The sequence below is a fragment of the Syngnathus floridae genome, chromosome 6 (assembly GCF_059516105.1).
Source record: "Syngnathus floridae isolate MCC-2025c chromosome 6, RoL_Sflo_1.0, whole genome shotgun sequence".
NCBI classification, from domain to species: Eukaryota; Metazoa; Chordata; class Actinopteri; order Syngnathiformes; family Syngnathidae; genus Syngnathus; species Syngnathus floridae.
The window spans coordinates 13461989-13489663 of record NC_142418.1 but is presented as its reverse complement, the minus strand read 5'-3'; the positions used below and the strand labels follow the sequence as shown (position 1 = coordinate 13489663).

Genomic DNA, 27675 nt, shown 5'->3' with positions numbered 1-27675 from the left:
TCGTGATAGCGTTGACAAAACAAAAATTAAAGAGAACAGCAAACAGAACAAACAAGAATAATGGTCATAATTGTGTTAATTTATCAAAATGGTTTTACAAAGTGATAACCTGCTGTTTTTTGGATGTGCTCCAGCAACAACCTTCTGACATCTATGCTGACAAGTCGGTGAAAAGCTGCTTTTGCGTGCTTTTGTTTAGGTGGCAAACGTTTTCCGTCGTACAGGTGCAGGCAGCTGAGACTGGATGTCCGACAGGGGGCGCTCAACCACAACTAAGGACTGGTCATCCAGCAGAGACAAACTCAAAAGAGGCTGTGGAAGCAAAGTGTGAAAGTCAACATTGCTACTTTTGAGTTTTTAAACTGAAAGCTCAGAAACTCAACACCTCCCTGCTTGCACAGATATCTATCTATCTATCTATCTATCTATCTATCTATCTATCTATCTATCTATCTATCTATCTATCTATCTATCTATCTATCTATCTATCTATCTATCTATCTATCTATCTATCTATCTATCTATCATCATAAGCACAATCAGCATCATAAAGGATACCTGAAAGGTTTTGCAAATCTTGAACGAACGGCTGTATTTCGTCCTCTCTGCTGAGGTAAGACTCCTTAGTGCCATCTGAGTGGGGAGATGCCATTTTGCTTTAGGAAGGGGCTATGTGGGGAAAACAAAAAGGCCCTGTTAATTTGAATTTCGCACACCACAAAATAAGGCAATCAAGGTGGATTTTAGTCTGTTCACACACCAGGCTCTTGTCAATGATGCAGAACATAAACACATCGCGCAGAAGAATATGAGCCGAGTTCTTGGGGTTGAAGGCGATGTGGGTGATGGGCGTGTCCCTCTGTAGCCACAGAGGGTGCAGCCCATGATTCTGCAGCTTGCGACTCCATTCGGTGTATTCCTTTTGTACTAGAGAGAACTCAAATATCTGCGTGGCGTAGATGCACACATCACAGGCAGATTATGTGATTGCAACATTAATCTTGGGTATTGCACAAGTAAGAGATATGAACAAAGGTGACGGAGATGTTCACCTGCTGGTCAGCATGCACTGTGACGAGGTTTCCAGTGGTTGGGTGGATGGCCAAGGCGGTAGGACAGGAACTGTACACCGGCAGCATGCAGTGAAGCTACGTGCACATGCAAATAGGAACAAGTTGAAGCCGTGTATAGTCAGGCACACATCTTGTGTCCAGTCAAAATAAAATTCAAATCACCTTGAGCTTTTGAAGGTTGTAAACGTGGATCTCACAGCCTGTATTGGCTGTAACCAGCCATTTGCCATCGTCACTCGCATTCAACAGGTGGACTGCCTGGGTGGAACCTGAAACACAAACATACATTGTCATTCATCGCTATATGTTGCGGTTCACTTTTTGCCGGTTCAGTGCATTGCTTAATTTGTGGGGGTGGGGAACAATAGTCAGTCAACCGCATAATCTAGGGATTATTGCAGGTCAGATGAGTCCAGAAAAAGGTCAGTTGCAATCACACCTGGCTGAGGTTTAAGGGTATGGATGTGTTTGCACTCTGACTGGCTGAGGGAGACCACAACAACTGATGACAAGCTGCAGGATGCAAAGAGTTTGGAGGAATCTGAGGAAAAGCAGAGCTGCTGGGCTGAGTGAAGGATCTTGGGTATTTTAGAAACCTAAGGTGAGGAAGAAAAAAGGCAAGAGGTGAGTAATCTTGACCCAGGGCAACCTGGCTTTGCATGTCATGAGTCCGACGTGAATATTATCAAACACAGAATGTACACGAGGCACAACAGTGTTTCATGCTTTTTACTAGAAGTCCGACTTAACATGTTTCATGTTAGCAGCGAGGCGGTCACCTTCGTAATGCTGATGTTGTTGAGGACCTGTAGCTTGTACAGACGAACGCTGGAGAGAGTCGAGTATGCCAGCCACTCTCCGCATGGAGACAGAGCACTGCACCAAATATTTTCTTCGCCCTGCGCACATCACAGCTTGTCATTAGAGTTGGGGAGAAGTTTCTCTACTGATCAGCAGTGTTAATTTTGGGTCCATATGCAATCATAGTGAGTCAATAAAGATAAGTGTCCTAAATGAGAGGAAGTTGTGGCCTTGTATGTGCAGTTACGTAACACTACTTTTAGAATTCATAATCCGGTTGAAATGTTTGGCCCGTACATTTATGCAATACCAGTATATGAATCAAGTCCAGATCCTCTTACAATTCACCAGTCAACGCTAGAGAAAAGTATCAGGCTCAAGATTGGCGGACTTCACACCACATACCTTCCTCTTCAGATGAAGCAGTTTCTCTGGTTTCCTCTTCAAAGGTAGACTATCACCAGGCTTTCCTGGTCAACATCATAGTGGTGTTTTAAAGGTCATGTTTATAGTATGCTGACATACGTCAAAGGTTTGTCTTTCTTTACTAGCGGCATTCAAGTGCTTTGAGCTGTGCTGTTAATTAGACACGTGACCACCGTATTGGCCCGAATATAAGAGGACCCCTCTTTTTCAAGACTCAAGTTTGAAATTAGACTTTTTGAACACCAAATTTAAATTTTATACAGAAAATAACTACAGTACATCTGAAATAAGAGTATAATAATATATTCAAGAGAAAAAGCATGTTATTTAGCCTCATTCAAATCATGCAAAAACTGTCGATCGCATCTTAATTTCAGAACATTTAGATAGGTTAACTAAAGTGCAATCACACTTGTAAATGAATGGCTTCTGGGTTTTGAAATGTAAATAAACCTACTGTTTCTCCATTTTCTGTTATCTCTTATTTTCTTCTCCTTTCTTTCTTACCGCTATTTTTTATTTTTCTTCTTCGTGCTACCGCTATTTTTATTTTTATTCTTCGTGACAGGAGTTAAGTTAGGCATTCGCTTCAAAGATATCTGGCGCCATCTAGCGTTGCGAATGGGTCTAATGTCTAGACCCCAAATGTAAGACGAACCCCACTTTTTCAGTCTTATTTCAATGCAAAAAACACCGTCTTATATTCGGGCCCATACGGTATACCTCACGGCTACACATTACCACTTCATATTTGAGAATCCAAAATGAGCACAGGTATCAAAATTGGGTGTGTTATTGTCTTCTCACCATGCCCCTCACTCTCTCCTAGTCTCCACAGCTCAAGATGATCAGGGAACTGGAAGAGCAGCAGTCCAGACTTCTTGGCACAAGACACCAAACTCCTCTACAGAGAAGGGAACCACATTGACATTTTGTATTTTATGTTGTGATTGCCCAAACAATTATTAAACTGATCCATTTTCATGTGGCTAACTGAAATAAATTCAAAATTTACAGTACTCACATGAGGGAAAATTATTTTACGCTGAGCCGACTCAACTGTATTCTTCTCCACATTGTGCAGCAAGGGATGAATTATCAGCTGTGTATCCATACCTGACAAGGTAGAAACCATAAAAAATGTTTTAGCTGCTTTCTTAGCCTTCATAACAAGTTTCATTTCACAGATGGCTTTCAGGGCTTATTATATGAATGTTTGAAAGAGGAACAAAGTCAGAAACACATAGTGGTCATCCCACATCTTCACAAACTTTGTCTCCATATTCTATAGATTCAAGTTGAATTCCAGATGGCATCGTGAGCTGGAGTTTATGAGTTGAAGAAAATATACTAAATCTTTTGTCACAATGAGGTCACCCATAAAACAAACAAACAAACAAACAAACAAAAACCCGACAAAACAAGCACAATTAACAGGCATTTTTAAACATCCTCTTTGGGGTGCTCCACAATTGATAAAATATTAAAAGGAAGGGGGGTGGAGCATAAAATATACATCAGAGCAACCACAGAAGAAAAACTTAAAACTGACCTCCAGATACAACAGCAGTCTCGGTGTGAACCAGTGCCCCCACGTCATGTGAATGGTGTTTAAAGGTTCTGGTTCGGACCCAGTCCTTATCTTCGTGGTTGAAGGAGCGGGAAATAGATTCAAATTGGGCAACAGTGCCTTCTGACGTTCCTGCTACAAGGCTGTTTTCATCCTGCAAAATAAGCAATTCATTTACATGCACATATACGTACTTTGGAAAGTCTGGATTTGGAAACAATCCCTTATAATGCTCGATGTAAAATAATGACACACTACATTTGGAAATGTGATACTTCAACTAATGCCCCACTTGCCTTGGATACAGAAAGCGAAAGCACGTCACACTTGGCGAGTAGGTGAGTGCGGACGAGTGTTCCTGTAATTCCGTCCCATATCTGGACCTTTCCAGCAGAATCACCACTGATGACAGTGTGATTAGATAAGAAGACTATGCTCCAAACCACCACCTCCTTGGTTTTGGATGCTTGCGCAGCTCTATCAACAAGCATTCTGTGCAAGCTCTGACCTGAAATAAGCATAGCCACCAAAAAAATAAAGGGTCATTTTTATCCATGTACCATGTGTTCGGTATACATTCATGTCGAGTTTGAATCAAATTACCAGTCTCAACATCAAATATTTGGATCATGTCCATCATGCCTGCGGCCAACTGCGTGCCAGAGGGATGCCAGCAAACACTGATGACACGACCTACAAGATTTCAGTAACAGACGTGTCACAATGGCTGTAGGTTGTCTTCACAAGACACATACAGTGTGTGTGCGCTGGCAAAATTACACAAAAACGAAGATTTTCTCAAAAATGGTCTTACTTTTCTGCCTATTGAAGTTTGTCTGAAACTGAATCTTGCCCTCGAGTATTTCAAATATCTTCACTGTCCCATCTTCACAGCCAACCTGATACAAAAATACGCATCATCGATCCAAATGAAAACGCTGACATATTAATTGAACAAAAAGAAAGAAGTGAGCCATTAGGTGCTAACATACAGCCAGCAGGTTTCCCTTGCTGTTGCAGCTGATGGCCCAGATCGGTCCCCCATAGGCATCCACAGTGTACATGGGCTGCAAGTTCTCGAGGTCATATTCTGTGATCTCCCCACGCAAGCCAGCACTGAAGAGACGTTGACCCACCCAGCACAGAGCCTCAATGCCGGCGTTATCCTGACCAGGAATCACCTTACCAAAAGAGTGGAAATGGTCACTGCACAATTATACGTTCAAACATAATAATAAAAACTATTATTCTCAGTTCCAGAATACAATCATTAGGAATATATAAAATAGAACCTGTTTTCATTTTCTTGATCAAAAAAAATATAAGAAGTGAGTTTGTTAGTGAAAACTGGAATACCACGGCTGGGTGGCGCTTCTAAAGCACTTTATGAAGTTGAATTGAGACAGGCTGCTGTGGAAGGGATGACTGAGCTTCTCACCTTCTCTTGGAAGTAGTGGTCACTGAAGTTAAAGATCTCCACAGTTCCGTCAGCCCGGGCCACTGCAAGCCTCTCAGTGCGGCTGTTGAACGCCATGGCTCGGACAGCGCTGGGCATGTAGTTGAAGAAACGAACACGGTGCACCTTAAACTCACCCATTTTGTTCGAAAGGGAAAAGCCACGCTCAGGTAGCTCCTACACGAGTAGAGGGGAGCCTGGCAAACACGTGCTTTCGCTACGTGCTAGCAAGTCAAAAAGCTAACACGTGGAAAAAAAATAAGCGCGTGAAAGTTGGCCGGAAGAACACGTTGAAGATTACGAGTTCTCACGTTATAATAAAGATTCACACAACTTTGACACACGCTGGAAAACATGGGTAACCACGTTAGAAACATCTGACCCGGAAATGAACAACCTACAGCTGGTACTAACCGGAACTACGTCATGAATCAGGGACCCGGCCCACCGGCGTCTGGCGGGAAACGTGAGTGTCAACATCATCGAAAGATCTTTTTGGCGAGGCTTCGCCAATAAATGTGCATTTATTGTTTTTTGTGTACTTTGTTAATGAATTGAGGAGTACGAGTGTCCACAATGGTTCAAATAGTCATAAGGTAAAAAGCGAATGCTCTATTGTTGACTTTTGAGGTTACTATTCGTGCAGTATATGTAACTAATACTACTTGTCAATATGTATTGATCTGATTTATGACTGTCTATTTAGAGGAAGTGTTGATGGCAGCAGTCCTCCTGAGTGGCTGTTGATCGAGCTGCAGGGAGAGATGATCTCCAGACACAACTCTGGTCTGGCAGGTAATGTAATGGGAGACCTGCTTTACACCAAAGAGGTAAACTATGAACAATGTTAGTTAATAATGCTGAAGATGTTTACATAGTTGCTGACACTGAACCACACTCAATAATCAAAATACAGCGCTGTGTATATGACATTATTCTAATATTGCTGATATCCAAAGCCCTAAATAAGGGTAAGATATACATGTATACTCATTTAAAACCTTTAATTATCATTTTTTTGTGCATAACAGGTCAAAGTGAATTTGTTACTTAGTTTGACTTTATGCAGTTTGTTGTTTCAGACCTACTGATAAGAATCACTTGTTCCCTGCGATTGGCCTTTTTTGCTTTAAAATATCGACATTGTTATAAATTAAACCCAATTCCCCGCTAAATCAGAGTTGCTTGTTCTCTACGTTGTCTTGATTTTTAATCAGCCCCGTTGTCCTTTCTCTTTCCAACAGGGGGTGCCTGTGTTAATTGTAGGACATCACATATTGTACGGGAAGCAGGTCAAACTGGAAAAACCCTTTGCCGTCCTTACTAAGCATCCTGCCCAATCACAGGACTCTATGGACAGCACCGACTACGACAATGCCTCCCAGGTTGCCATGAAAACCGAGCTGCATGTCTCAACCTCCTACTCCGTGTCGGCACTCATCAAGAAAAAACTTATCTTTAAGACGCGACCCAAACCCATCATCACTAATGTACCCAAGAAAGTATAGTGTATGGACTGCATGTTAATACAGTACTTACGTGGTGGCCGATATTATGAAAACAGAGGTTTTGTATTTGTTTACAAGCAGTTAGGTCTCTGGAGTGCCTGCAACCCACACTGAATTCTTCAGCTAATGCCATGATGTGTTTAGGCTGCCCTGTCTTCAAGAGAAAAAAAAAACAAAAACACTTTGACAATCATGTCAAAGCTTAGTCAATTGAGGCTGTATTTTCAAATGCTGTTGTCATTTAATGTCGTATTGAGATTTAGCATTACTGTTTTGGGGCAAAACATTAAAGCAAGTAAGTAGACGTGTAAGCTTGAATTTTTTTGTCGGAAACTTGCCTTTTCCTAAAAAAAGGTTCTACCCAAGACCAGACGTTCGGTTTGATCAGCATACACGATATTGTAGGGATGTTCCAAGCAGTATTTTGTGCTACCGATACGGATCATCCATGAGTGTTATCGGCCAAAAGCAGTCCGATACGACCACGTGGCTTCAGTGTAAAATTTTCAATTTTAGAGCTACGACTACCTATATTTCTTAAATAAACGATTATTGTGTCAGATCTCACGACCCTCAGTAGTCTACGTTTCAACACGGCATACTGAATGAAATACAAACATGGAAACACTCAAGTATCAATGAATGGCTCCATTCTGTCAAAAGCAGAACACATTTTATTGAGTGAGAAACATTCCAGTGATTTCCTGAGATCATCATCAAACAGGAGAGATTTGAAAGTCGGACACCGAATTGTTACAGTCATTTTGCTTGGCTAACAGGAAAAGAGTGTGAAACACTCAAACACAAGGTTCCCAAGTCTCTCACAAGGAAATATATTTGGTCCTCAGTTACAGTTAAAAGCATTTTCTTCTACATTTACTGTAAAAGGTCAAGAGAAGAGTGCCCTTTGGTTCAAATATTACTTGATGATCATGGATGATGCTCTGGCACCTCAGGGATCACTAAGCTAAAAACTCACCCGAACAAAATAAAGAATAAAAATAGCTGGAAGGTAAATTTGACATGGTACATCGGTTTTCTGAACCGCTTCTCCTTGCGAGGGTTGCGGGCGTGCTGGAGCCTATCCCAGCTGACTTCGGGCAGGAGGCGGGGGACACCCTGAACTGGTCGCCAGCCAATCGCAGGGCACACAGACAAGAATTGGCATGACAGCGATTCGTACAACAGCGTCAAAATTCCCATTTTATCAAGTTCTGAGAGGATGGCTCTGGCTTTGGATAGCCACTAGATCAACTTTGGGACAGGCTGAAGGATAGACAGCCACCTTGACACATTCTTGGAGCTTTTAACCGAATCCACTTGCTCGATAGATTGATTGGAGCCATCTCAGTCAGAATCTGGCCATTTAATTTTGTTAATTTCTCTATCTCACTTCCTAAAATAAATAGGTTTGATCAGTTTTATAATCAAACCTAAATAATTATTCCGCATGTTTCCTGGAGATATTATTTCAGGAATTGACACCTCTGAGAGACTATGACTTTACTCTTCTTTGCTGTGTTAATTTATTTTTTGAGGCCCTAATCTCAACCATCTTGACTACACTTAATTCCATTTGATTAATTCTTTCTTCTCATCACAAGCCCTGTTCTGGGCCGCTTTATTGTCAGCTAACCTCTACCCATGAACTTCATGATGTTCAAATAGAGTACATGATGTTTCCTTTCAGCGCAAGCAGTGTTGTGCTTCATGGACGCAGTCATAGCTCACAAGTTCCCCCCCCCAGCCCCCTAACAGGATCTGCTCCCTGCTGCTTGGATTTCACATCCCCACCTTTTTAGCACTGGCACTACAGACATGACTGTGCATTTGCTCCGGCAGTTCACAAAGGTGTGAGGATACAGCAGTTGTCCTTCATATTAGCAACCTGTCAAGAACTTCTTGAAGCACTTTTATGCCTCAACATACGGCAGGCGATACTGCTCTTGCCGCTTGTTACATCGTTTGGCTACAATTGCAAGGTAAAGCACCAGCAGAATGAGCCAGTAGCAGGCATACAGTATCGTCCCCGATATCAACAAGACCTTTTCGGATTCACTCAACGGCTGTTGCGTTTCACAGTAAATTGTATACACCACGCCTCCGAGCAGCACCATCGTCCACACTGTCACAGGGACAGCCCCGATCAGGTTTACCACAAGCTTCCTCCGGCCGGAAGTTCCCCAGCCTGCTTTGTTGATTGTAAGCAAGGCAAATATTTTGGCCGGGAGTAAACTCGACATGTAGAGCAGAGAATAGAGCGACATGAAGATCATGACCAGGCTACCACGCAAGAAACAGGCGTAGGTGGCCTTCAGCATCCCAACCAGCTGGACGGTCAACAGGAAGAGCAAGATGTTCCACAGCCTTCCACGGTAGAAAAGATGGATGACTGTGGCGACCAAGAAGAACGGGAAGAAACCAGTGACCACAGACTCATAGGTCATCCAGAGGCTGTGCTTGTGAAACCACAAAGCATTATAAAGCCACTCACGGAAGTACGACTTACTCCAGCGAGTCTGCTGGTTGAGCCAACGCAGGTACTGGGTTGGCGTTTCAGTCTGACACTGTGATCGGGCTGTATATTTTGTCTTGTAGCCGAAGCTTAGCACTCGGTTGGTGAGGTGACGGTCATCGCCGAAGCTGCACTTGGAGCCCAGGAAGGTTTGATGGTACCAAGCCTCTAGGAAGCGCTGGAGAAGGCAGTTTCTGTACATTCCCAGAGGGCCGCTGATACACTGGACGCATCCAAAGTAGGACTGGCAGGCACGCTCAATGTTAAAGGCCATCCAGTAGCGCACACTGCTGAGAAAGGAGATCCAGGAGTCATACTTGTTCAGGATCTGTGGAAGGAAAAGAACTGTATGTTCATCCGTTGCCAGGAGAGTCTTGAACTCTGACTGATGTTCTACCTGTACATCTCCGCCAACTCCTCCTACTGTCGTATCTTCCTCGAAGATCTTCAGCATCTCAATGGTACATGCTGGGTCCAGAACTGTGTCCGAGTCACACACCTGGAAAAGGCACAAGCACATGCTAAGGACTTTCCACGATTGACAGATGCCTAAATCTTTGCGGCCTATGACCTTATCCATTAGCTTGAGAACAAAAGACGTAAAACAGATGGCATTTAGCGGTTGTTAATTCAAGTATGCCAGGCATTCATATCCTAGGTGGTTCTGCCCTACAGTATGTTCTGTAGATAGGGCACTACAAAATATATATATTATATATATTAATTTTGTTATTTTAATGCAATTTTATTGGCAAGATTGCATCATTCTTATACAATATAATATTGGTTTTATTCTTTAAATCATGTTCGAAATAAAGATTCATCCATTCAATACCGTACTATGGTATTTCTATGATGAATAATCACATTACAATTTTTTTACTGTTTTAAAGGGGAAATGTTGATTTGAGACAATGATTTGAAAATATAAAAATGAGATGAGATGAGAATGCTTTGAGGTATACTACGAACGTGGTCAAAGAATAAATGATCCGAGTATCTCAAGTGATCATTGTATACGATACAGCCTCCTGGATGATTTCACATTTATTTCTTACCATCCAGAATCATATAATCAAGACTCTTATTAGTGTGTGGTCCTTACCTGCACATAATCCACAGTGTCCCCCAGCGCTTTAAAAGCTGTATACATGACCTCCCTCTTCCCTCCCCACTCCTGCATGATGCAGGAAAAGCGGCAACTTCTGACCAGCCGAGTCACCCGTAATGCTTCCTCCATGTGAACTGTGCTCCCTCTGACTCCACCTCCGACTCCACCTCCGACTCCACCTCCACCGCTTCCATCGCTGTGATAGTTTCCTTTCCACACCATGCTGCCCGCTTGGTCAGCCCCACCCATCACCTCCTGGAAAATGTCCATCATGTAACGGTCTTCTGGTCTGTTTCCATCCACCACCAGCACGACTTTTAATCCTGGGAAAGAAATCCGTCTGATACTCCGCAGACACTTCCTTAAGTAGTCTGGGTCCTCCTGGTAGGCGGCGATGCAGAGGGCCACAGTTCGGCGGAGATGTTGAGGGTGAGTGGGGATCTTCATCTGCCGATGCTCCAGAAAGGCAAAAAGGCTCTGGAGGAGAAGGTGGAGGGAGAGGAAAGCGCCATAGAGGCCGAAGGACAGGTGGTGCTGCTCAGTTTGAATAAACTGGTAACCTGCAAAGCACAAGAACAAAGTTAACTCAAATAAGTACTTGGAAATAAATAAAGATGCTAACCTGTGATGTAGGCCAGCAGGATGGTGAAGAGGACCACCGCTGCAAAAACGGTGGTGACCACGATGTTCACCGCATTTCTGCAGCAAGAGGTCATCTGAGGGGGCATCACAATAAGATTAGGATCAGCACGTAAATGCAGCGCAGCAGAAGATGGAAAGAAATAGCGATGACTCGAGAAAACTGTTTTCAGTGGAGCATGAATTTGTGATTTCTGTCACAGTTAGTGCTTTGACATAAGCGGTACATACAGTATGCGAGTCTTTTGGAAAGCTTGAAAGGTGTCATTAGTTGACTCAAATGCGATTTCCTGTTTTTTTTTTCCCATCAGCTGAAAACACATCATTAGCCTCTGGATGACATCATGAATACACGGGGAAAAAACATGAACGTTGAACGTCACAGCCTGGAAACGAAATAAATTCATCATGGACACTTACTATACTACCCAGTTGATTACTATTAGCGCCCTTGGGAAGAGTTTCACTTTGTAGACTGAAGAGCAACTTGGAGTTGGACTTTCTACCTAAAGATTTCTCAGATTGGAGAATCCATTTGGTAATAGTAGTAGGTACAATAAGAACAATCACTCCTAATATATCTTCAGTACAACTGATAAAAATCCCAACATAAAATTCCAGTCCTTGGGGTTTCTTTTTCAGACTGCCACTGCCAATTTGATTATCACTATTTAGATGTGAGCAGTCCCAGAGCTCATTAAATTTCCATATTCAATAAATATAGAGCATTAATTGTCATGATTCTACTTATAGGGTCTAAAGCTTGCTATGTATATAAAAATGGAGGTGTTTGTTGGAGGAATGCCAGTATGATTTTTGAGCATTGGCCATTTTGTAGCGATGGAAATTGGCCCCATCAAGTAAAACACTTCATGGATGCACAGCTTCAGTGTTGCGTCTTTCATCTTCCTCCATCCTGTCCTTCGCCAGATGTCCCCTTAGTCAAGCATCTAGCACTCCCTCTTAAGCCTGTCCTCATGAGAATATAGTAGGACTTTGTACAAACTGTAATGCACCGTTTTGAAAAATGGTAGCTTACGTGGAGGGTACTTCTGAAAAAAAAAAAAAATGGTTGCGCAATATATAGAGTCTAGTGTTTTTTCATATGAAATTCTCACGAGAATATCCCTGATCCTTTGTTGCCTGGAGGGGTTATAAAGCTGATTAAAGGTCAGTCTGGGTGTGGCTGGTGCTCAGAACCAGCGTACCTGGAGCTACAATTCCATCCTTTCATTCCTAACATTTCCTCCTAACCAACCCCCATCAAAACCTCCCCACTAGACCTTGACAGCAGACACAACCCGATTTATTTATATCATTACGCTTAGCTCTAGGAGGCCCGTGTACACATGTGCAGCTTATTGAGATGACAGAAAATAAAATATATACTGTATATGAGCACTGTTTAGGGGGTAAAATATTTTAATGTAGCTGGTGGGGAAAAAAAAATCAATGTTAGAAAGTAAAAGGAATTTTTTGTATTTTTTTTTATGAGAGTTTGACCCTCAAATTAATTCCTACAAGCTCCCCAAATCTGACTAAATTGGAGGTCATCTCCATATTTGCATTATACCAGATTTTAAAATTGGTGTTTGGCAAACAGATATTCCTTAACAGTCTTCTTTCTTTTCAATAGAAAATGTGTGATAGTTTAAGTGTATGTGTGTCACCAAATTGTTTCTACTTGTTTCCAAATTTTTTTCACAGATTTAAGCATGTTTTTCAGTCTAACTTTCTGAATGACAACCAATGACATCACCATTCATTTGGAAGGCCCACACCTCTGCAACCGCAATATATGAATTCCTGTCTGACAGGCTCAATTAAAACCGGACATATTTTGGAATTCAGATTATACTCACGCGCACACATGAGATGAATATGCATGTACTGCACCCAAACAAGTGCACCTACCCACGCACACACAGAAAAAAAAAACACGGTTTCTCTACCCCACATTGCAAACACATTTGCCCCTCAAACATGAACACACTCAGCTCTTTGTCCTGCATCTTCTAACTCAACTTTAATGTCGCTTCCTCCAGCTTTTAAAAACTTTTCCATTCAGTGTCAGTCCCCGAGAACATGTTTGCTCATGGATGAAGACTTTCATTCATTTCTTAACAACAAACCCTCACAATTGAATCCACCTAATTATGGCTTTAACACTAATCCTGAGTCCTGTTTGAATACTAAAGTTAAAAAAAGTGGGAGGGGGTGGGGGTGGGGGAATTGATCTTTTCTCCTCTCCCAGTGGGCATCAATTTACATTATAAGGACGCACCGCTGTCTCCTCATAGTAGGAAATTGAATGCCTTCCTTACCTTCCTGATCCAGCAGACCCACCGGCCGTCTTTGTCTCCCCCCCAAAGATCTGTCCTCCCAGTCTGTGCGCCCAGCTGGGACGTCCTCTCCTTCCCTTAGCACAGCGCTCTCCTTGTTTGGTCCCCCTCCTTCCACCGGCTCACACTACATCTTTATTCCAGCGCACTCGCTCCATTCGCAGGATCCCAAAAATACAGCCGGCAGCCGAAACCACTGCGAGACCACTTCTGTGAGACAGCCCCCCACCGACCACCTCCTCCTCTTCCACCTCCACCCCCCTCCCCCTTCTGTCTCCCAGGACGTGCTCTCTGATGAAGCCCTTGAAGATTGGTCAGATCAGTCCAGCTCTTCTCCTAGTTTTCCATCCTGGCTGGCCCACTGGGAGGTCAAAGAGGTTAAGAAGGTTGAAGGTTACCCATGCTTCATCTCCAGCGCTCCTGCCATCCTTGTGCCGCAATATCAGCTCCACTTCAAACCTCCAGTGCGCAGATGAGCCTCCATCTCTCTCCCCCTCGGTTGCACTATCGGCTCTTACCTCACGCCACCGCCGTCCTGTCCTGTCCTCGCCTCTCACTCTCCTCTTCCCCCTCCTGTACCTGTACACTGAAGCTCTCTACCTTGGCTTTCTCACTGCAATGCAGCCAGCGGAATCCAACAAGCCACGGGACTGTTTGGTTGCGTGGAGCCACCTCTCGCCTTCCCGCCGCCTGACTCAAAGCATCTATTATGACTTTATTTATTCTTCCCTCCCTCCTTCCCTCTCCTGCTCTGAGGCTTAGCTGCAGCTTCCATGACACAGACTGCCTGCATGCCTCAGTGGGATCGATATGAGGCGACTACTTAGATACTTCATTAAAATCCAGTAATAAATAGTGTGCACTTGCCTGTTAGGGAGATGAAGCAGAAAGGGTAGCTACTTAATATTCCTCCCTCTCACGCCTCTCTGCATGACCTTTAACTTGATGATTGGGGAACACATGGTGGGAGAGTCTTCTCCTGGAATAAAACAAAAAGTTTGATTGTCTTCGGGACAATCACAGGGAAAGAAATGAGACAAAACAATCGAACGGAGTAGGTAAAAACAGGATCTCGTGTGTGGGAACTGGATCGTCATTCCTCCTGTTAAAAGTCAAACAGTCAAGGGATTCATAGCCTTGTTAAATTTGGAATCAAGGCGACATTTTAATTTTTTAGCATGAAATGTTACACAAAAAATTGTGTTATCGATCCACCCAGCCATTTTTTTTATACCACATGAATATGTCAAAAAATAATGGCTGGCTGGCTGTTTTTACTGTTCTCTCTAATAAAACTGGTGTGATACTGAAGCCAATATGCTTTTTTTTAATGCTGTCACTCGTCTTTCTTAATAGCAAGAATCAGAGGGGAAAAGCTTCTCATCACCTAAGAACATTTACAAAGATTAATCTTCCATCAACACTGACGCAGTTCATAAAATATTTGGAATATGGAATGCGTGTTTGGATTAGGGTGTGAATGAAGGTGGTTAGGGGGCTTATTTATATTTTTTTATTCATCTTGCAACTGTCTATAGTAAAGATTTATCAAATCACAAAATAGCAGAAAAACAAGTAAGAGGTAAAATCCTTCCAGATTAAAGATACTGTAATAATCTACATCGTCAAACTATTTGCCTAATTCCTATTTAAAAAAAAAAAAAAAAATCTGCGATGCAGCAAAACATTCCCTGTTCGTAACCACCTTAGTCCAAAATTGGGCAACATTTTCACAGAGAACCTCTCTTAAAGGTCACCAATGTTAAATAAGGGGATTTTTTTTTTCCACACTACTCAAATTATGCATTTATGGACATTAATTTGTGCATTGTTGGAAGCATAAAATGTTAAAAAGTCTATCTAGCCAAACCCCAGATTGACCCATTCACTGCCTTTGACGTGTAAACTTGCCAATTACTATGATGAAGGAGAATCTGATGGTGCTCCACTGCAAAGTTCAAGCTTGGAAACTACTTTATTGATGCACAACGACCAATAGATGGCAGCAATGCACCATTTTGAATATGAAATCAACTCAAGAGTCCAATGGGGAGAGTAAGGCTTCATTTTGTTAGACCACTTTTGTTCTAATGCTGATTATAAACGAATGGAAAATATCTGAATCACACCCCCCAATTGCACACCCCCTTGGTGAAAGGGGGGAGTCCATGTTGTATTTGTTCTTCACAAAATAACATATAATTCCAGAATAAACACATCTTTGATTAAGATGCCAATTCCGTGATATTCCTGGAGAGACCTAAATCTACCAGGACACTCAAAGAGATTTGTAAAGCACCTCACACCACTGCAATACCTTGACTCCGTATTAAAGAGAATATCCATGGAAACCAGGCTGGTCTGCCATGTTTGCCCTCTGAGGGGGAAGAGGGGGAGGTCATGCTTCATGCACTGTGCTGGAGGGATGAGAGGCATGATGAAGGACAAAAGAAGGAATGCCTCTTGAATCAGATCCTGTTCAAACCCTGAAGGTCATTTGGGTGTATTTATTTAGAGCTAACCACCCCTCCCTTCTAATTCAGTCTAAATGAATGACAATACTCCAAAAGTAATTTCTAATGGATTACTTACATGATTTTCAAACAAAGTCGGCATCCAGCTGGAGGAACAAGACCAATTACAATATTTTACAAGGGAATTGATTTGTTACAAACACAGTGGGGGTTGACGCCCCTCAAAGCTGGCCGGTTAAGCAGATCAATTCTCTTGTAGTCCTTTATGTCAAGTGAGGTGGACCATTTCTGGTACATACGGTGTCTTCAATCATTCCATGGAAAATTTATTCAAATCCAGCTTGAAATGTCCCATGTTAAATAGGGATAAGTCATGGAACCTGTGCTGATTTATTTTTAGTTTTTAAAATGTGTTACACGTATCATGAATATTTGGTTTTGTTATGAGCACACAGTAACACAAACTAATACTATACACCATTTGATTTTGGGGGACTGATTATTTGGGGTGTTCAACTTTACTAACTCTACAAGCCAAGAGATTTATGGTGACGCGCAAAGATTCTGTGGGGCCCTAAATATGTCAAATAGAGTCCACCATTGTTCTTGGGGGGGGGGGGGAAGAAAACATAATACTAGGGGGAATCCAAGTTTTACGGCAAGACAACTATCTTTTTCTCCAGCTTTTGTTTTTGGAAGATGAGGCTTCGCATAATGTCGTCCAGCTCCTCAAGAGCGAGCTGGGCATGAAGCACGGCAACCTCATCCGGGTCAGATCGAACGACCCACTTAAGAGCTCGGTACAGGTCCAGCAGAACATCGCTGAGGACCTGGTGGACACAGAAATGCTAGATGTTACACTGGTAAAGTGACCCTGAAGCCGCATTCAATCTTTTTCACACTGAGATAATCCTCACATGACCCTTCACCCTCCACAAGAGCGTGACCACCTGGCCTAACCTTTGTGATGTGTTCTGTGTCTGTTCGCATGTCACCGGGTATCATTAAAGCATCTACAGATGGTGCACTGCAGCTGTTCGGTAATGACAGAGCCTGGTTTGAGAACAGCAGCGCAGCCCCACCTGAACATTTCTTTCTTTGGGTGGAGGTGTCAAGGGTCGGGGGTTGCACCACAAGAAGGTTTTAATGACGAGCACCTACCATTGATTGAATAATAAAGAATGTAATGCTGCTGTTTCATTCAATGATTACCTAAGGCTAGCATAGTGGAATGGTTCGTACATCTGTCTTGCATTTAGGAGTCAATGGGTTTAAATCTCAGCTAAAGCCTTTCGAGTATGAGCAGTTTGCATGTTCTCTCTGAGCCTGGATGTTTTTTTTTTCTTTCAGATTACTCCAATTTCTCCCATATTCCAAAATTGGACTGTAATGTTGGGTTGATTGAAAACTCTGTTCAAGAGTCAATTTTTTTCTTGACAATAATATGTCCTTTGCGCACGGTATTTTCATGAATATTGTGTTTGTGGAAAATGAATTACAGCAAAATCCTAAAAAGTGAATTTTGTTACTTTGTTCATATTCCACAAATGCAACAGTAATCAGAATACCATGTTTAGGCTAATGGAGTTGCACTGAATATTTTATTGTAAAGAACATGTTTGACTTGACTTCCCCTTTCAAGAAGAGTCAATTGACTATATATGGAAATGTGAGTGTAAATTTTCATTTGATTGGCTGGGCATAGAAAATAGATGTATTGTATATATATTATAAACACACAGAAACGTTTATATTTTCTAACCTAAAGTTATCTTTGAAAAACAGTACAATGATGTCGGGATAGGATAAATGAACCTCCTCTTCTTGCATAGGTCAACAAGAACACCACAAGATGGCTTTCGCGTGAGCTCAAAACAGCAGACAGGTGAGTTTTTCCCGCAAATAATGAAGGGAAAATACCCCCACCCCAAAATTTGCAAATAGGAAAATTTGGAAATTCATGTATTCAAGGGTTCACATAATTATTAGGTGTTAAGAATAATATTACCTGTGAAAACAGTGATGACCAACAGTGAGAAATTGCTTGATTGTTAAACGTAATGGGAGGGTCTCTGTGTGTCCTGTGCTTGGTGAGAAGCTGACATTAAGTTAAACATTCCCAGCGGCCACAGTTGCTAGATTAAAGGATGTGTCACTGTGACACGTTCTCACTCTCCAAAACACCACCCTTACATCACTCTCTTTCTGTGTCAAAATTGCGCAAGCTATGTGGAGTGAGAAAAGTGGCCTCCTGGGGTACCTGAAGGAGTCAAAATAACCTCTACAAAACATGTGGAGCTTCTAATGATTTCCTGCCATGGTATCAAAGAAAAAAATAATGCTTCTTTCCCCAGGAACATTTTCATCCAATTTTTGGAAGCATTCATATTAAATCTACATATTCCCACTGCAATGTTCCTGACAGAATTTTAAAAATAGGAGCATTTTAATTGGAGGGAATGCAGTTAACTGTTTGCATTAGAAAATTTGCTGTGTGTTTGTACCTGGGTGGTTTTGTCACTGAGGCCTCGGAGCAGTAGGGTGATAACGTGAACAGCAGCTCTCCTCACCTCTGCTTCTTTCTCTGTCTTTATCAAGGCAGTAAGACAGGAGCTCATCTGAACAACACAAGCAGGGACACGTCAGTGAGCTGATCAACAATAGCTTCATGATGAAAATAAGGATATAAGAAGTTTGTATTCTGTCACTGTGGAAACATTTGTAATAATGTTCTAAGCATTTGTTGTTTTCACTTGCCTCCTGAGCCAGCGGACCCAGTGCATAGTCCAGTCTCTGGCAAAGTTCTCCCAGATTAGAGAGACTGCTGGCACGGATGCTTTGGTCAGAGTCTCTGGTTCCTCTCAGGAACACCGACAGCAAGGGACGACCGATGTGGGGTGCCAACTCCCCTGCAGTAGCAGAAGGGGGGGTGGGGTCGAAGGTGATCACCTTTAACACTGCCTCAAACAGCAGTGCATATTCCATGCAAACTTGTGAACATTAAAAGCTCATCCCAGATCACATACTAGAATTAAGTTCAGCTATTTTCCAACTCCATATCTCAGTAGATTGTCTGTGTAATGTTTGTAAAGGGTGCTGAATAAACTAAAAGTCCCAGCAAGGCAAAAAAAAAAAGAGAGACTCTCTTGGGGAAAAGCAGCAAAACCAAAAAAGGGTAGGGAGCTGAACAGAATTTTTAGCCATCGGGTCACTTCACCGGTTGTGAAACAATGATTCAGAAAATGGATAATGACACGATGATGCTCACCCATAGCTCTGCTTGCCCTCATTAGGACTTCACCCATTTTAAGGCGAAATTCCAAGGAGTGGCCCTTATTGGATGTGGAGAGCGAGGAACCATGTTGAAAGTCTTTCAGGAGCCTTTCCAGAATTCTCTCAGGATAGAAATCAGCCAATGAAGCAAGTCCTGCAGACAGTAAACAGTAAGTCTTTGTCTCAGGAATTAGCCGTACTCAAAGGCTTCTCCACGACTATAACTTTGTAAGCAGTTCACAATTGACAAAATATTACATTCACAGCCAGATCGTTAGATTACGTTACCTTGAATGGCTGACAGGTAGACAAAGGAGTCCTCATGCTCCAAGTTTTCAAGGAAGAGCTGGGGAAAACAAATCAACTGCTTTAGTAATCACCACACAGCAGAAGACAGTTGTAGTTGAACTTACAGCAAGACAGACATCTAAATCAAAGATGATCAAAACTGGGAAAGAACAACAGGACTACAAAGGGAATAATTCAAGATGTAGCCCCAGGACGGTATAACGATAACTTGGGGATATGGAAAAACATCCATAAAATGATACAAATACAAAAAAAAATCAATATTGTGAGGTCCTGCTGTCCAGATAGACGGTTAATGGATGTCCAATATGACAGGGAGGGAACGTTGATTAAAGAGAATGTGAAAGTAGTTCTCGTTCCTTTTATGCCAAGGCAAACTAACAAGTCCCAAGACATCACCAATGTTGCTATGGAGGAGCTGGCTCAAGTGTTCGTCCATGACACAATACACAAACCTGCTGTCCCTTTTGTTCAAAATGGATTAATTGCATTGACTGAAAATCAAGAACAACTTACAGTTAGGACTTTCTCCTGGGCTTGTACAGTTTCTTGGTCTTTGGATCGCACCATTTGGGTCAAGTTCCTCAGGGCAAATGCTCTGGTTGGAACATCAGGGTGACACGCCTCGAGTAGCCAGTCAGAAAAGGCTTTAGAGGAACGTGAACTTTCACCTGCCAAAGAGCCCTCAGAGGATGTTGATTGTTTGATATGGGATTGTTGAAGTGTGTTGTTGAGCGACAGAGGTGATGGAGGACAAGTCTGTGTTGTTTTAGTTTCAATCTTATTTTTTCGCTTTGAAGGCAGATTGTTGTCATTGGGTGACACATGACAGTCTTTGGAACCTGGGAAGGCACCGGTGTTGAGGTCATCTGGTCGGTAGGCACCGTGAGTGGCAATGATTGCTCTTAAATTTGAAGCCAGTTCCTGGATGAACACCTCCGGGTGTTGCTGAGAAAGAGTTTCGAGCGGCCGGAGCAGTCTTGACATTGATGAGTAGACGTCAACAGTAAGCTGTGGATGTCACAGGAAATTGAAGCGGTTAGGCAAGGTCACTTGCAATATGCTATTAAAGATGCTGATCGAGTATGCCAGATACAAATACATACAGTGATCCCTCGCCACTTCGTGCTTCACCTATCGTGGAGTGTGGCAATGTTTATGAAGAGAATGGGAAACATTTATGTAGCGTAAAAGTATTGAGGATTGTGTGTAGGACCACAATGCAACAGGACATTCATACGCAACCATGACTCACTTTGGTTTCGCTATGCATGATGTCCCCCGGGTGAGTGCAGTGTGCTAATCCTGAAGGTGGTAACCCTTTGCAACGTTTGGCAAGGAAAAAAATAAAATAAAATCTTCTAAATGACTTACAATACAACTACGCCCTCTAGCGGCCAACAAGAAACACCACGTGTTGGAAATTTCAACACAATGGTGTTTATATTTCTAAATACACGTACGGTTTCTACTTCGCAGATTTCGTTTTTTCGTGGGTGGTTCAGGAACACATCTCCTGCAATAAACGAGGGATCACTGTATATGTTGAAACAAAAAAAAATGATAAGCCACTACAGTTAAATTTCATGTTGACTGTTCAGATCTTTTGTGGTGATGCATGAAGGTTTAACAGAGAAGCATGTCATTGCCCAAATAATGATTCCTCTACAAACATTATACTGAAATATTACTTTCCATTTGACTGACTACAGTACATATGTAATATGGTAGACAGTATTTCTCGGAATTGAGTACCTGGGGTCCAGAGAGCAGAGTTGCCACCAGGCCCATCCCCATACTCAGCGTTTGGTTTTCGATTGGGTTTTCAATAATAACACCATTTGCCTTCTCCAGAACAATGCATGCCCTCTGAAGCAGTGAGTCAATAAAATCAACCACCTAGAGAGAAGACAGAATGAAATCAAACATTGTCTTTGGAAAAATTCAACCTCTTAATTAACCACAGCATTGTGGAAAATATAACAGCAATGACTAGTTTAAAACCGTTAGTACCAAAGATTTGTGGGAGAAAATGTATTATTATTTATTCCGCAATGTAATGCCAATGTATGAGTCATTTCGTAATCCGTCAGGCAACGTGTTAGCCCTACATTTCCGGCCAGACAAATATTTATTGTACTTATCACAAATACATGACCAAACCTGTAATACCTCTTCCCTTAATCTGCTTCAACGGAACATGAACAACTATTTTTTTTCAACAGCATGACTAAACATGGCCTGCTTTCATTATCTTGCGCTGAGCCTTAGCCAAACAAGAACATCCCTCCCTCCACTCAAAAAAAATGTAATAAATTTTGAGGGGGAAAAAAAAAATATCTGACTGCATTGGATTATTAACGGCAGCAGAGAACATCCCTTGAGTGTACCAGATAATGTTTGCTGTAATGTCTTACTTCACGGATGTCATCAATAACGTCATTGATCAATATGCAAATCAGGACATTACAAACTTTCACCGATTTTGCATTAAGTGCAGACTATCTGGCCATCTGGTCCGTCCGATCAGATCTGTGTAAAGTGTAATTGACGTAACTAAAATTGCTTATGTCATGATATGGCTCCAGAATGGTGAGCCTACATGTGGTCGCATTTCTTGGGATTCCAAAGGATTGTGCTGGCACTCCATAGCAGGGATAATCTGGAGTTAGGCTCTTACAATGAAAATGTTTGAAGAAATTGCATGTGAAGGCTAAAAAAGACATACAAAGGCTTCAAAGCAACAAAAAAATCTTTGTAATGAAAAATGAATGAGCATGAATCTTAACATCTCAGAATAATTTGGATTGTTCAGCATTCTAGAAGGTTGGAATGCAAATTCTTCACAAACCTGTATGTTTTTTCTCAGCACGACAGTATGCTGAAGGGACTCCACCATTACGGCCAACAAGTGAAGCAAAGCCAATGCGTGGTTTTGCCTTGCAACACAACCCTGTTGCTGCTGCTCCAACTCCAAGAGAGTCATGGAGGCTATGTCCAATTGCTGTCCATCTGTCTCCTCTTCTTCTGCTGCCACTGCCGCCCAGCTTGTTAGCTCCTGCGGAAACCCCAAAGAAATGAAATGTACTGCCACTTGGTTACCAATATGTGAAATAAAACAGTGTCAAATATGTATTGTTCTGCATGAATGATATTTAACCACACAAGTAGCTGCCGGATAGCAATCGTAAAGGAATATAAATATTACCCGACGAGCTGCATTGGACATACTGAACATTTCATTTGAGAAGGCTCCCAATGCAAATCAGAGACAACATGCTGAAATTCTTTTGAAACATCACTGTCACCAGTCGGCTAACCTTTTCCCTGTGGTTCATTCTACATCAGTGACCTAAACGGTATTAGCAGTAAAAACCACTGACCTTACTGTTGTGTGGCTTATTAATGTACAGAAACAGGACATCTCCTGTCCTGTGTGAAACCATAGTTATCCCTGATTTTGCTGATAGGATTTGATTTGTAGTCACAGCTTGGCCAAGATAGGCAAATGACAAAAACATTATTGTTTTATTAATAATTAGATTGCTTACGTGCAGCAGGTCAAGGAAGAAATCTCCAGGGACATCACTGTCTTTGAGTTCAGCCAGCAGGTGCATCAGACATTCCAACCTCCACTGCTCCCCTGACAGCTTTTCATACAGAGCATCATCCTCATCACTGGGAGACAAACCATGGGGAAAATTATTCTATTATAGAGCTCTTTCGCAAAGACCATCATCGAACTGGATCCGTCACCTGCAGCCTTCTCTGCAGCTAAGTTGAACTCCACCATTGCTGCCAGGGGTGAAATGAAAGCCTGTTGCTACATCATTCTTCTGATCCTTCAAACCTGAGAGCTGCCTGAGTAGTGACAGGACCGCAGAGGTCTCAGCATGGCTCAGATACCACAGCAAAATATCCTGACAAGGGGCTCTGTGGGGCAGAAAGAGCACACACACAAATATTCAATCAATGAACCATAAAAAACATAAACCATGTGACATTGCTCTCATCTCTTATTGGTCAGTCGTGGGTGCAAAAATATAGACATAACCTTAATATCTATATGAACAATCTATTAGATTACGCTAGCTGGACTTTTAACATCACAATTTAGTTGCTGAGCCAACAATATTGGACAAAAAAAAAAAAAAAGCCTACCGTAGGTTGGAGACATTCTGCTTGGTGAAACAGAAGAGTGTGAAGACAACTGGAAGCACTTCTTCTAATGCGCCGAGAAGACGAGTCGAAGGACTGTGGCCCATAACCCAAATCTGACCATTAGAAATCCATTGAAAAAACACTGAGACACATGACATTGAAGTAGAAAATGCTTAGTATTCACACTTTCCAGTGGGATTAAGGGTACCAAATTGTTTTCTTTTTTTTTGTTCTGGTTCTTCATTTTATTATTTTACATTCAAGCCCTAAAAATATTTTTTCATACAAATATTTACTGTGATTCTAACCGCGTAGCTTAGTGATAGTAATGATGGAGCAAATCTGGTGCGAGGCAGGATCTAAATCTGCACAGAGGCGGGTTCGACTAGGATTTGGTAATGTCAACCAGTGCAGCGTGGCGCATTTCAGAAAGGGTGTTTTGTGACGTTGTAGGTTTAAACACGGCCAACTTCATTTACAGCCCATTGAAGTCGCTCCTCTCATTCTCTTTTAAGTAGAGCACGCAAGAAGCTCGTTGATAGTCTTGGACGTTGCAGAAGAAGACATTGATTTGCTTGAGTGCAGCGCAAAGTAAAGGTGCCCAAAGTACGTATAGATGGAATTGTAAGCAGAAATCTACAGGCAGCTGATATTCAGCTGTCCAGGTAGATCACAATTGTGGGCACTTAGAGACTGCTTCGCACCACTATGCTATCGTGCATATCTGAGAGTGTGCATGGTTTGTCAGAATCAAACTCCATCAAAAACCAAAGACAACCTCCTTTTTTTTCTATTCAAAAATATTTCTTCTTATGAACACCACTGCAACCACTTTTAGAGGATCTCACCTTGTTAATGTCCTCTACACACTGTGTCATCTCCCATTCCTCCACAGCAACTTGGCCGTGAACATCATCTGGTGAAAAAAAAAAAACATACAGAACTTCATTTAATGGCATTTTTCTGATTAAAACAACAACTAACTTAGTTGTTTATATTATATATTTCCTACATTGTTTATAAATATACCAATTACAGTTGGGGACCTTCTTCAGTCACACAATCTGATGGGAATTTCTCTTTACGATTAAATGCATCTTAGTCATTACTGAAAAACATACACATTTTTTTAAATGTCTGAGTCGAGCGTTTCGGGCATCACTGGCCATAACTTAGTAAACATTTCATCTGCTGAATAGGAAATCTATTGCATACAGAAATGTGATTGCTACAAACCAGCAGCAGTGATGCAGTGATGGAGAGGACCCAACAGAGGAAGCAGCAAGTAGGACTGAGCAAAACTGGTCTTGTCTTGTATCAGGTAGAGAGCTGTCCTGGTGGCCACACACTGAAACTGTTGGGCTGTGAAGGTGTCTTTGAGATGCAGGAGTTCGAGGATCTACACCAATACAAACCAATGAAATACATGCAATTAGATGAGATAATTTATGAAAAATGATGTAAAGGGTTCAATTACAATTATAGCTTGGGGGGTGTTAGTTTTTTTTATGCTTTTAGATTAGATGTTGGGCTTTTGGTCATGTGAAGCACATTGAGTTGCCCCTGTGTATAAAACGTGCTATACAAATCAAGTTGCCTTGCCTTGTCATGATGGTTCTGTACGAAACATTCTTTTCGTCCCATTATTATAGCTTTGTGTGTGTAAACTGACCTGAGAACAGACTTGCTCATAGTAAGCGTCGGCTGATGCAGACTGCTGCGGGCATGCTGTGAGAATCTTGGCAATCCCGTCACATTTCTTCCAGTCTGACTCACCTAGAGGACATGAGCAATATCACGAGAGATTTTTGTTTGGCATTTCTGGGCTTCATGATCTGCCACTTGCATACCTGTTCCTCCTTGCAGGATGGCTCTGACCACAGCTTGGACTCCATTGGGTTGCATCAGACGCTCAGACAGTAACTGACCACAAAGGCGCCTCAGCCAACCAGGAGCTGTCCTGCTTCTGGAACCACTGGACCTTGCTTCTGGACTCGACTTATCGGAGGGACATAAAATGACGGTACATTCAGCCTCTTTTCTACAGTTTGACTGGGTCTAACAGTTTCATGTTTGTTTTTTTTTCCTTTTTTTATCTTTCCATGTTCTATACTGCATAGTCTCATTGAGGTCACGGGTGTGCTGATTTTGGGGGAAAAGGCAGGGTACATCTTGGACAGGTTGCCATTCAATCAAAAGGCACATAATGAACCCCAAATCTCAGAGGTTTCAATTCTATTTTATCAAGACACAGAAAGAAGAAACATACCTGTTTGGCTCCACCTTGTAAAATAAGGAGCTCCTTGATCACAACTGGCTGATACACTTTTACCAGAAGACTTTGGAGAGCCTCTCGACTATTTCTACGTTCCTCTTCACTGAACTCCTATAAAGAAAAAATAAAATCTCAGCCGACACGATACAAAAAAACAATTGCACAAGTACAATATACATTCTAATAAAATCCACAACATTCAAAAAGGCTGCCTTGGTTGATATTTTTTAATTGGCCTTTAGAGAGAGGCATGAATTGAATTCCATTAACAGACAGCAAAAATAAACCAATTTGAGGATGCACTACCTGCACATCCTTTGTGCTGCTTGTCTTGGACTTTTGCGGCTGATAGCCAAGCTGACAGAGTGCCGCCATCACATCTCCTAGGTGTCGGGTGAACACCAGTGTGGCAAGAGATGACAGTTCCGCTAAACGCAACAAGATAGTTGTCGTTGTGAGAAGCTGGTGTGATGCTCTAACAGCACTATGAGGATTCACCATTTTTTCCACCATTGCACCAAATGCAGACCTGTGACCCAGTGGCACACCGACTCCTGGAGCCAAAAATGGGCAGAGGCCAAAAGAAACCACAAACTGAAGGGCTGCCCCAACTGTTTTCTGTTGAGTGAAACTGAGGACGTCTGGTGGTAAGGGTGGAGCCATCTCAGGGGTGTGTAGTTTGGCAGAAGGAGCAGGTGTCTGCTTAAAAAGCTCGAGTTCAGCAGAGAGGTGGCGTGCTAAACTGAGCAGCAGAAGGAGACACTCCTGGACAAAGCTCCATATTACATCCTCTGTATCATTTAAGAACCAGTTTGCGTGAGCGATCACATCGTTCCTCAGTTCCTTTGCCTCCTGCAAACTGTGGTCACTGTGCAGCTGCTCCAGGAGAACTTCTCTGTTCGCCCGCAATGCTAACAAAAGCGCCTCCTCCTTTGAGGTTTGTGCATTATGTCCAGATGCCTCTGCAGACAAAAACAATACATTATCAATACATATCTGGATACACAGATTTGTTTGACTCTTTATTAAAAAAATGAATAATAGAGGCGATATGAATCCTACTTCCTTGTTGACTACAGACTTGTCTACCTAAATGTTGTACAGAGGCTGAGATGTACCGGAGTCAAACTCCTTGTTTGGCATGCTCAAACTTTGATTTGATTTGTGCTGAATCCTGAGTGAGTCCAGTTTTATAAATTGGGCTAAAAAAACGACACAAGGGCTCAAGTTTGACGACTACAACGAGTTAAAGGACATTAAAATTGAAGTTATACACACAGAAAATGCATTTCACCACTTGGAAGTATTTCATAGTTTTAGACAACTCTTGCCACATTTGGACAGTTACGAGACAAAACCGCGAAATATTGTTAACCACTCACCACCAACAGGTTTCGTAAGCACGTTCAACGCCGAGATTATTGCCGTAGTCATTTTGTCATCAAATGGATATCCAACGTGTGAATAATTCTTTATTTTACGGCATGTCTATTTTTAATCGTTAGCTAACTTGTTAAAAACATGTTACTGGCGCTTAAATTTTACGTCACAACGCATTGTACGAAGGTTGCATTCAGGAACGGTAGGAAGAAAAAGAGTACAAACTCCACCAACAATGTTACTTCAATTTGACGTGAATACTAATAATAAAGCAAAAGATAATTAAAAATAATAAATTTTTTAAGTGTGTATCAAACTTCACACTAATTAGTTAAGCTCTCAGTTTCCAAAAGGTTGATGAC

The 27675-nt window shown here is 42.0% G+C and overlaps 4 protein-coding genes across 8 annotated transcripts; 1 reads left to right on the top strand and 3 right to left on the bottom strand.

Annotated features, from left to right (window-relative positions):
* Positions 1-58: 58 nt before the first annotated feature.
* utp4 (UTP4 small subunit processome component) lies at positions 59-5744 on the bottom strand. Its single transcript, XM_088378773.1, has 16 exons — positions 5309-5744; positions 4863-5051; positions 4685-4769; positions 4474-4563; positions 4167-4378; positions 3853-4024; positions 3325-3416; positions 3108-3204; positions 2280-2344; positions 1853-1972; positions 1513-1669; positions 1236-1342; positions 1053-1148; positions 761-946; positions 559-669; positions 59-312 (listed from the first exon to the last, which is right to left on the bottom strand). The coding sequence occupies exons 1-16, from the start codon at positions 5465-5467 to the stop codon at positions 196-198; spliced, it is 2055 nt and encodes a 684-aa protein (XP_088234899.1). The 5' UTR covers positions 5468-5744; the 3' UTR covers positions 59-195.
* chtf8 (CTF8, chromosome transmission fidelity factor 8 homolog (S. cerevisiae)) lies at positions 5722-7145 on the top strand. 2 transcript variants are annotated; one of them, XM_088378779.1, is made up of 3 exons: positions 5722-5792; positions 6033-6156; positions 6571-7145. In XM_088378779.1, exons 2-3 carry the CDS (start codon positions 6091-6093, stop codon positions 6832-6834), a joined length of 330 nt encoding a protein of 109 aa, XP_088234905.1. In that variant the 5' UTR covers positions 5722-5792; positions 6033-6090; the 3' UTR covers positions 6835-7145. The 2 variants fall into 2 exon arrangements, with proteins under 2 accessions (XP_088234905.1, XP_088234904.1); XM_088378778.1 differs by having other exon boundaries at positions 5756-5922.
* Positions 7146-7485: 340 nt separating this feature from the next.
* Positions 7486-15894, bottom strand: has3 (hyaluronan synthase 3). 4 transcript variants are annotated; one of them, XM_088378777.1, is made up of 7 exons: positions 15759-15894; positions 14309-14420; positions 11083-11176; positions 10455-11020; positions 9747-9848; positions 9344-9677; positions 7486-9226 (listed from the first exon to the last, which is right to left on the bottom strand). In XM_088378777.1, exons 3-7 carry the CDS (start codon positions 11174-11176, stop codon positions 8748-8750), a joined length of 1575 nt encoding a protein of 524 aa, XP_088234903.1. In that variant the 5' UTR covers positions 14309-14420; positions 15759-15894; the 3' UTR covers positions 7486-8747. The 4 variants fall into 4 exon arrangements, with proteins under 4 accessions (XP_088234903.1, XP_088234901.1, XP_088234902.1 ...); XM_088378775.1 differs by having other exon boundaries at positions 7486-9677; XM_088378776.1 differs by lacking the exons at positions 14309-14420; positions 15759-15894 and adding an exon at positions 13424-13643 and having other exon boundaries at positions 7486-9677.
* Positions 15895-16271: 377 nt separating this feature from the next.
* Positions 16272-27491, bottom strand: tango6 (transport and golgi organization 6 homolog (Drosophila)). The gene is made up of 18 exons (XM_088378772.1): positions 27316-27491; positions 26240-26895; positions 25928-26044; positions 25509-25656; positions 25331-25434; positions 24895-25057; positions 24507-24574; positions 23659-23771; positions 23254-23430; positions 23049-23175; positions 22349-22555; positions 21253-21396; positions 20014-20508; positions 19477-19534; positions 19184-19342; positions 18673-18824; positions 18420-18533; positions 16272-16745 (listed from the first exon to the last, which is right to left on the bottom strand). The coding sequence occupies exons 1-18, from the start codon at positions 27365-27367 to the stop codon at positions 16569-16571; spliced, it is 3231 nt and encodes a 1076-aa protein (XP_088234898.1). The 5' UTR covers positions 27368-27491; the 3' UTR covers positions 16272-16568.
* Between the last annotated feature and the right edge of the window lie 184 nt (positions 27492-27675).

Coding starts and splice junctions, on each gene's coding strand:
- utp4 (XM_088378773.1), bottom strand. CDS start 5,467: ATGGGTGAGTTTAAGGTGCACCGTGTTCGTTTCTTCAACTACATGCCC. Junction 1,973..2,279: donor TGCTTCATCTGAAGAGGAAG/GTATGTGGTGTG, acceptor TGATGTGCGCAG/GGCGAAGAAAATATTTGGTG. Junction 1,149..1,235: donor ACAACCTTCAAAAGCTCAAG/GTGATTTGAATT, acceptor ATGTGCACGTAG/CTTCACTGCATGCTGCCGGT.
- chtf8 (XM_088378778.1), top strand. CDS start 5,903: ATGGTTCAAATAGTCATAAG. Junction 5,923..6,032: donor ATGGTTCAAATAGTCATAAG/GTAAAAAGCGAA, acceptor CTGTCTATTTAG/AGGAAGTGTTGATGGCAGCA. Junction 6,157..6,570: donor ACCTGCTTTACACCAAAGAG/GTAAACTATGAA, acceptor TCTTTCCAACAG/GGGGTGCCTGTGTTAATTGT.
- has3 (XM_088378774.1), bottom strand. CDS start 11,188: ATGCCCCCTCAGATGACCTCTTGCTGCAGAAATGCGGTGAACATCGTG. Junction 11,021..11,082: donor CCTGCTGGCCTACATCACAG/GTTAGCATCTTT, acceptor TGTGCTTTGCAG/GTTACCAGTTTATTCAAACT. Junction 9,849..10,454: donor ACACTGTGGATTATGTGCAG/GTAAGGACCACA, acceptor TGCCTTTTCCAG/GTGTGTGACTCGGACACAGT.
- tango6 (XM_088378772.1), bottom strand. CDS start 27,367: ATGACTACGGCAATAATCTCGGCGTTGAACGTGCTTACGAAACCTGTT. Junction 26,896..27,315: donor GCTTACGAAACCTGTTGGTG/GTGAGTGGTTAA, acceptor TTTTGTCTGCAG/AGGCATCTGGACATAATGCA. Junction 22,556..23,048: donor TCTTCCTTGACCTGCTGCAC/GTAAGCAATCTA, acceptor GGGTTTCCGCAG/GAGCTAACAAGCTGGGCGGC.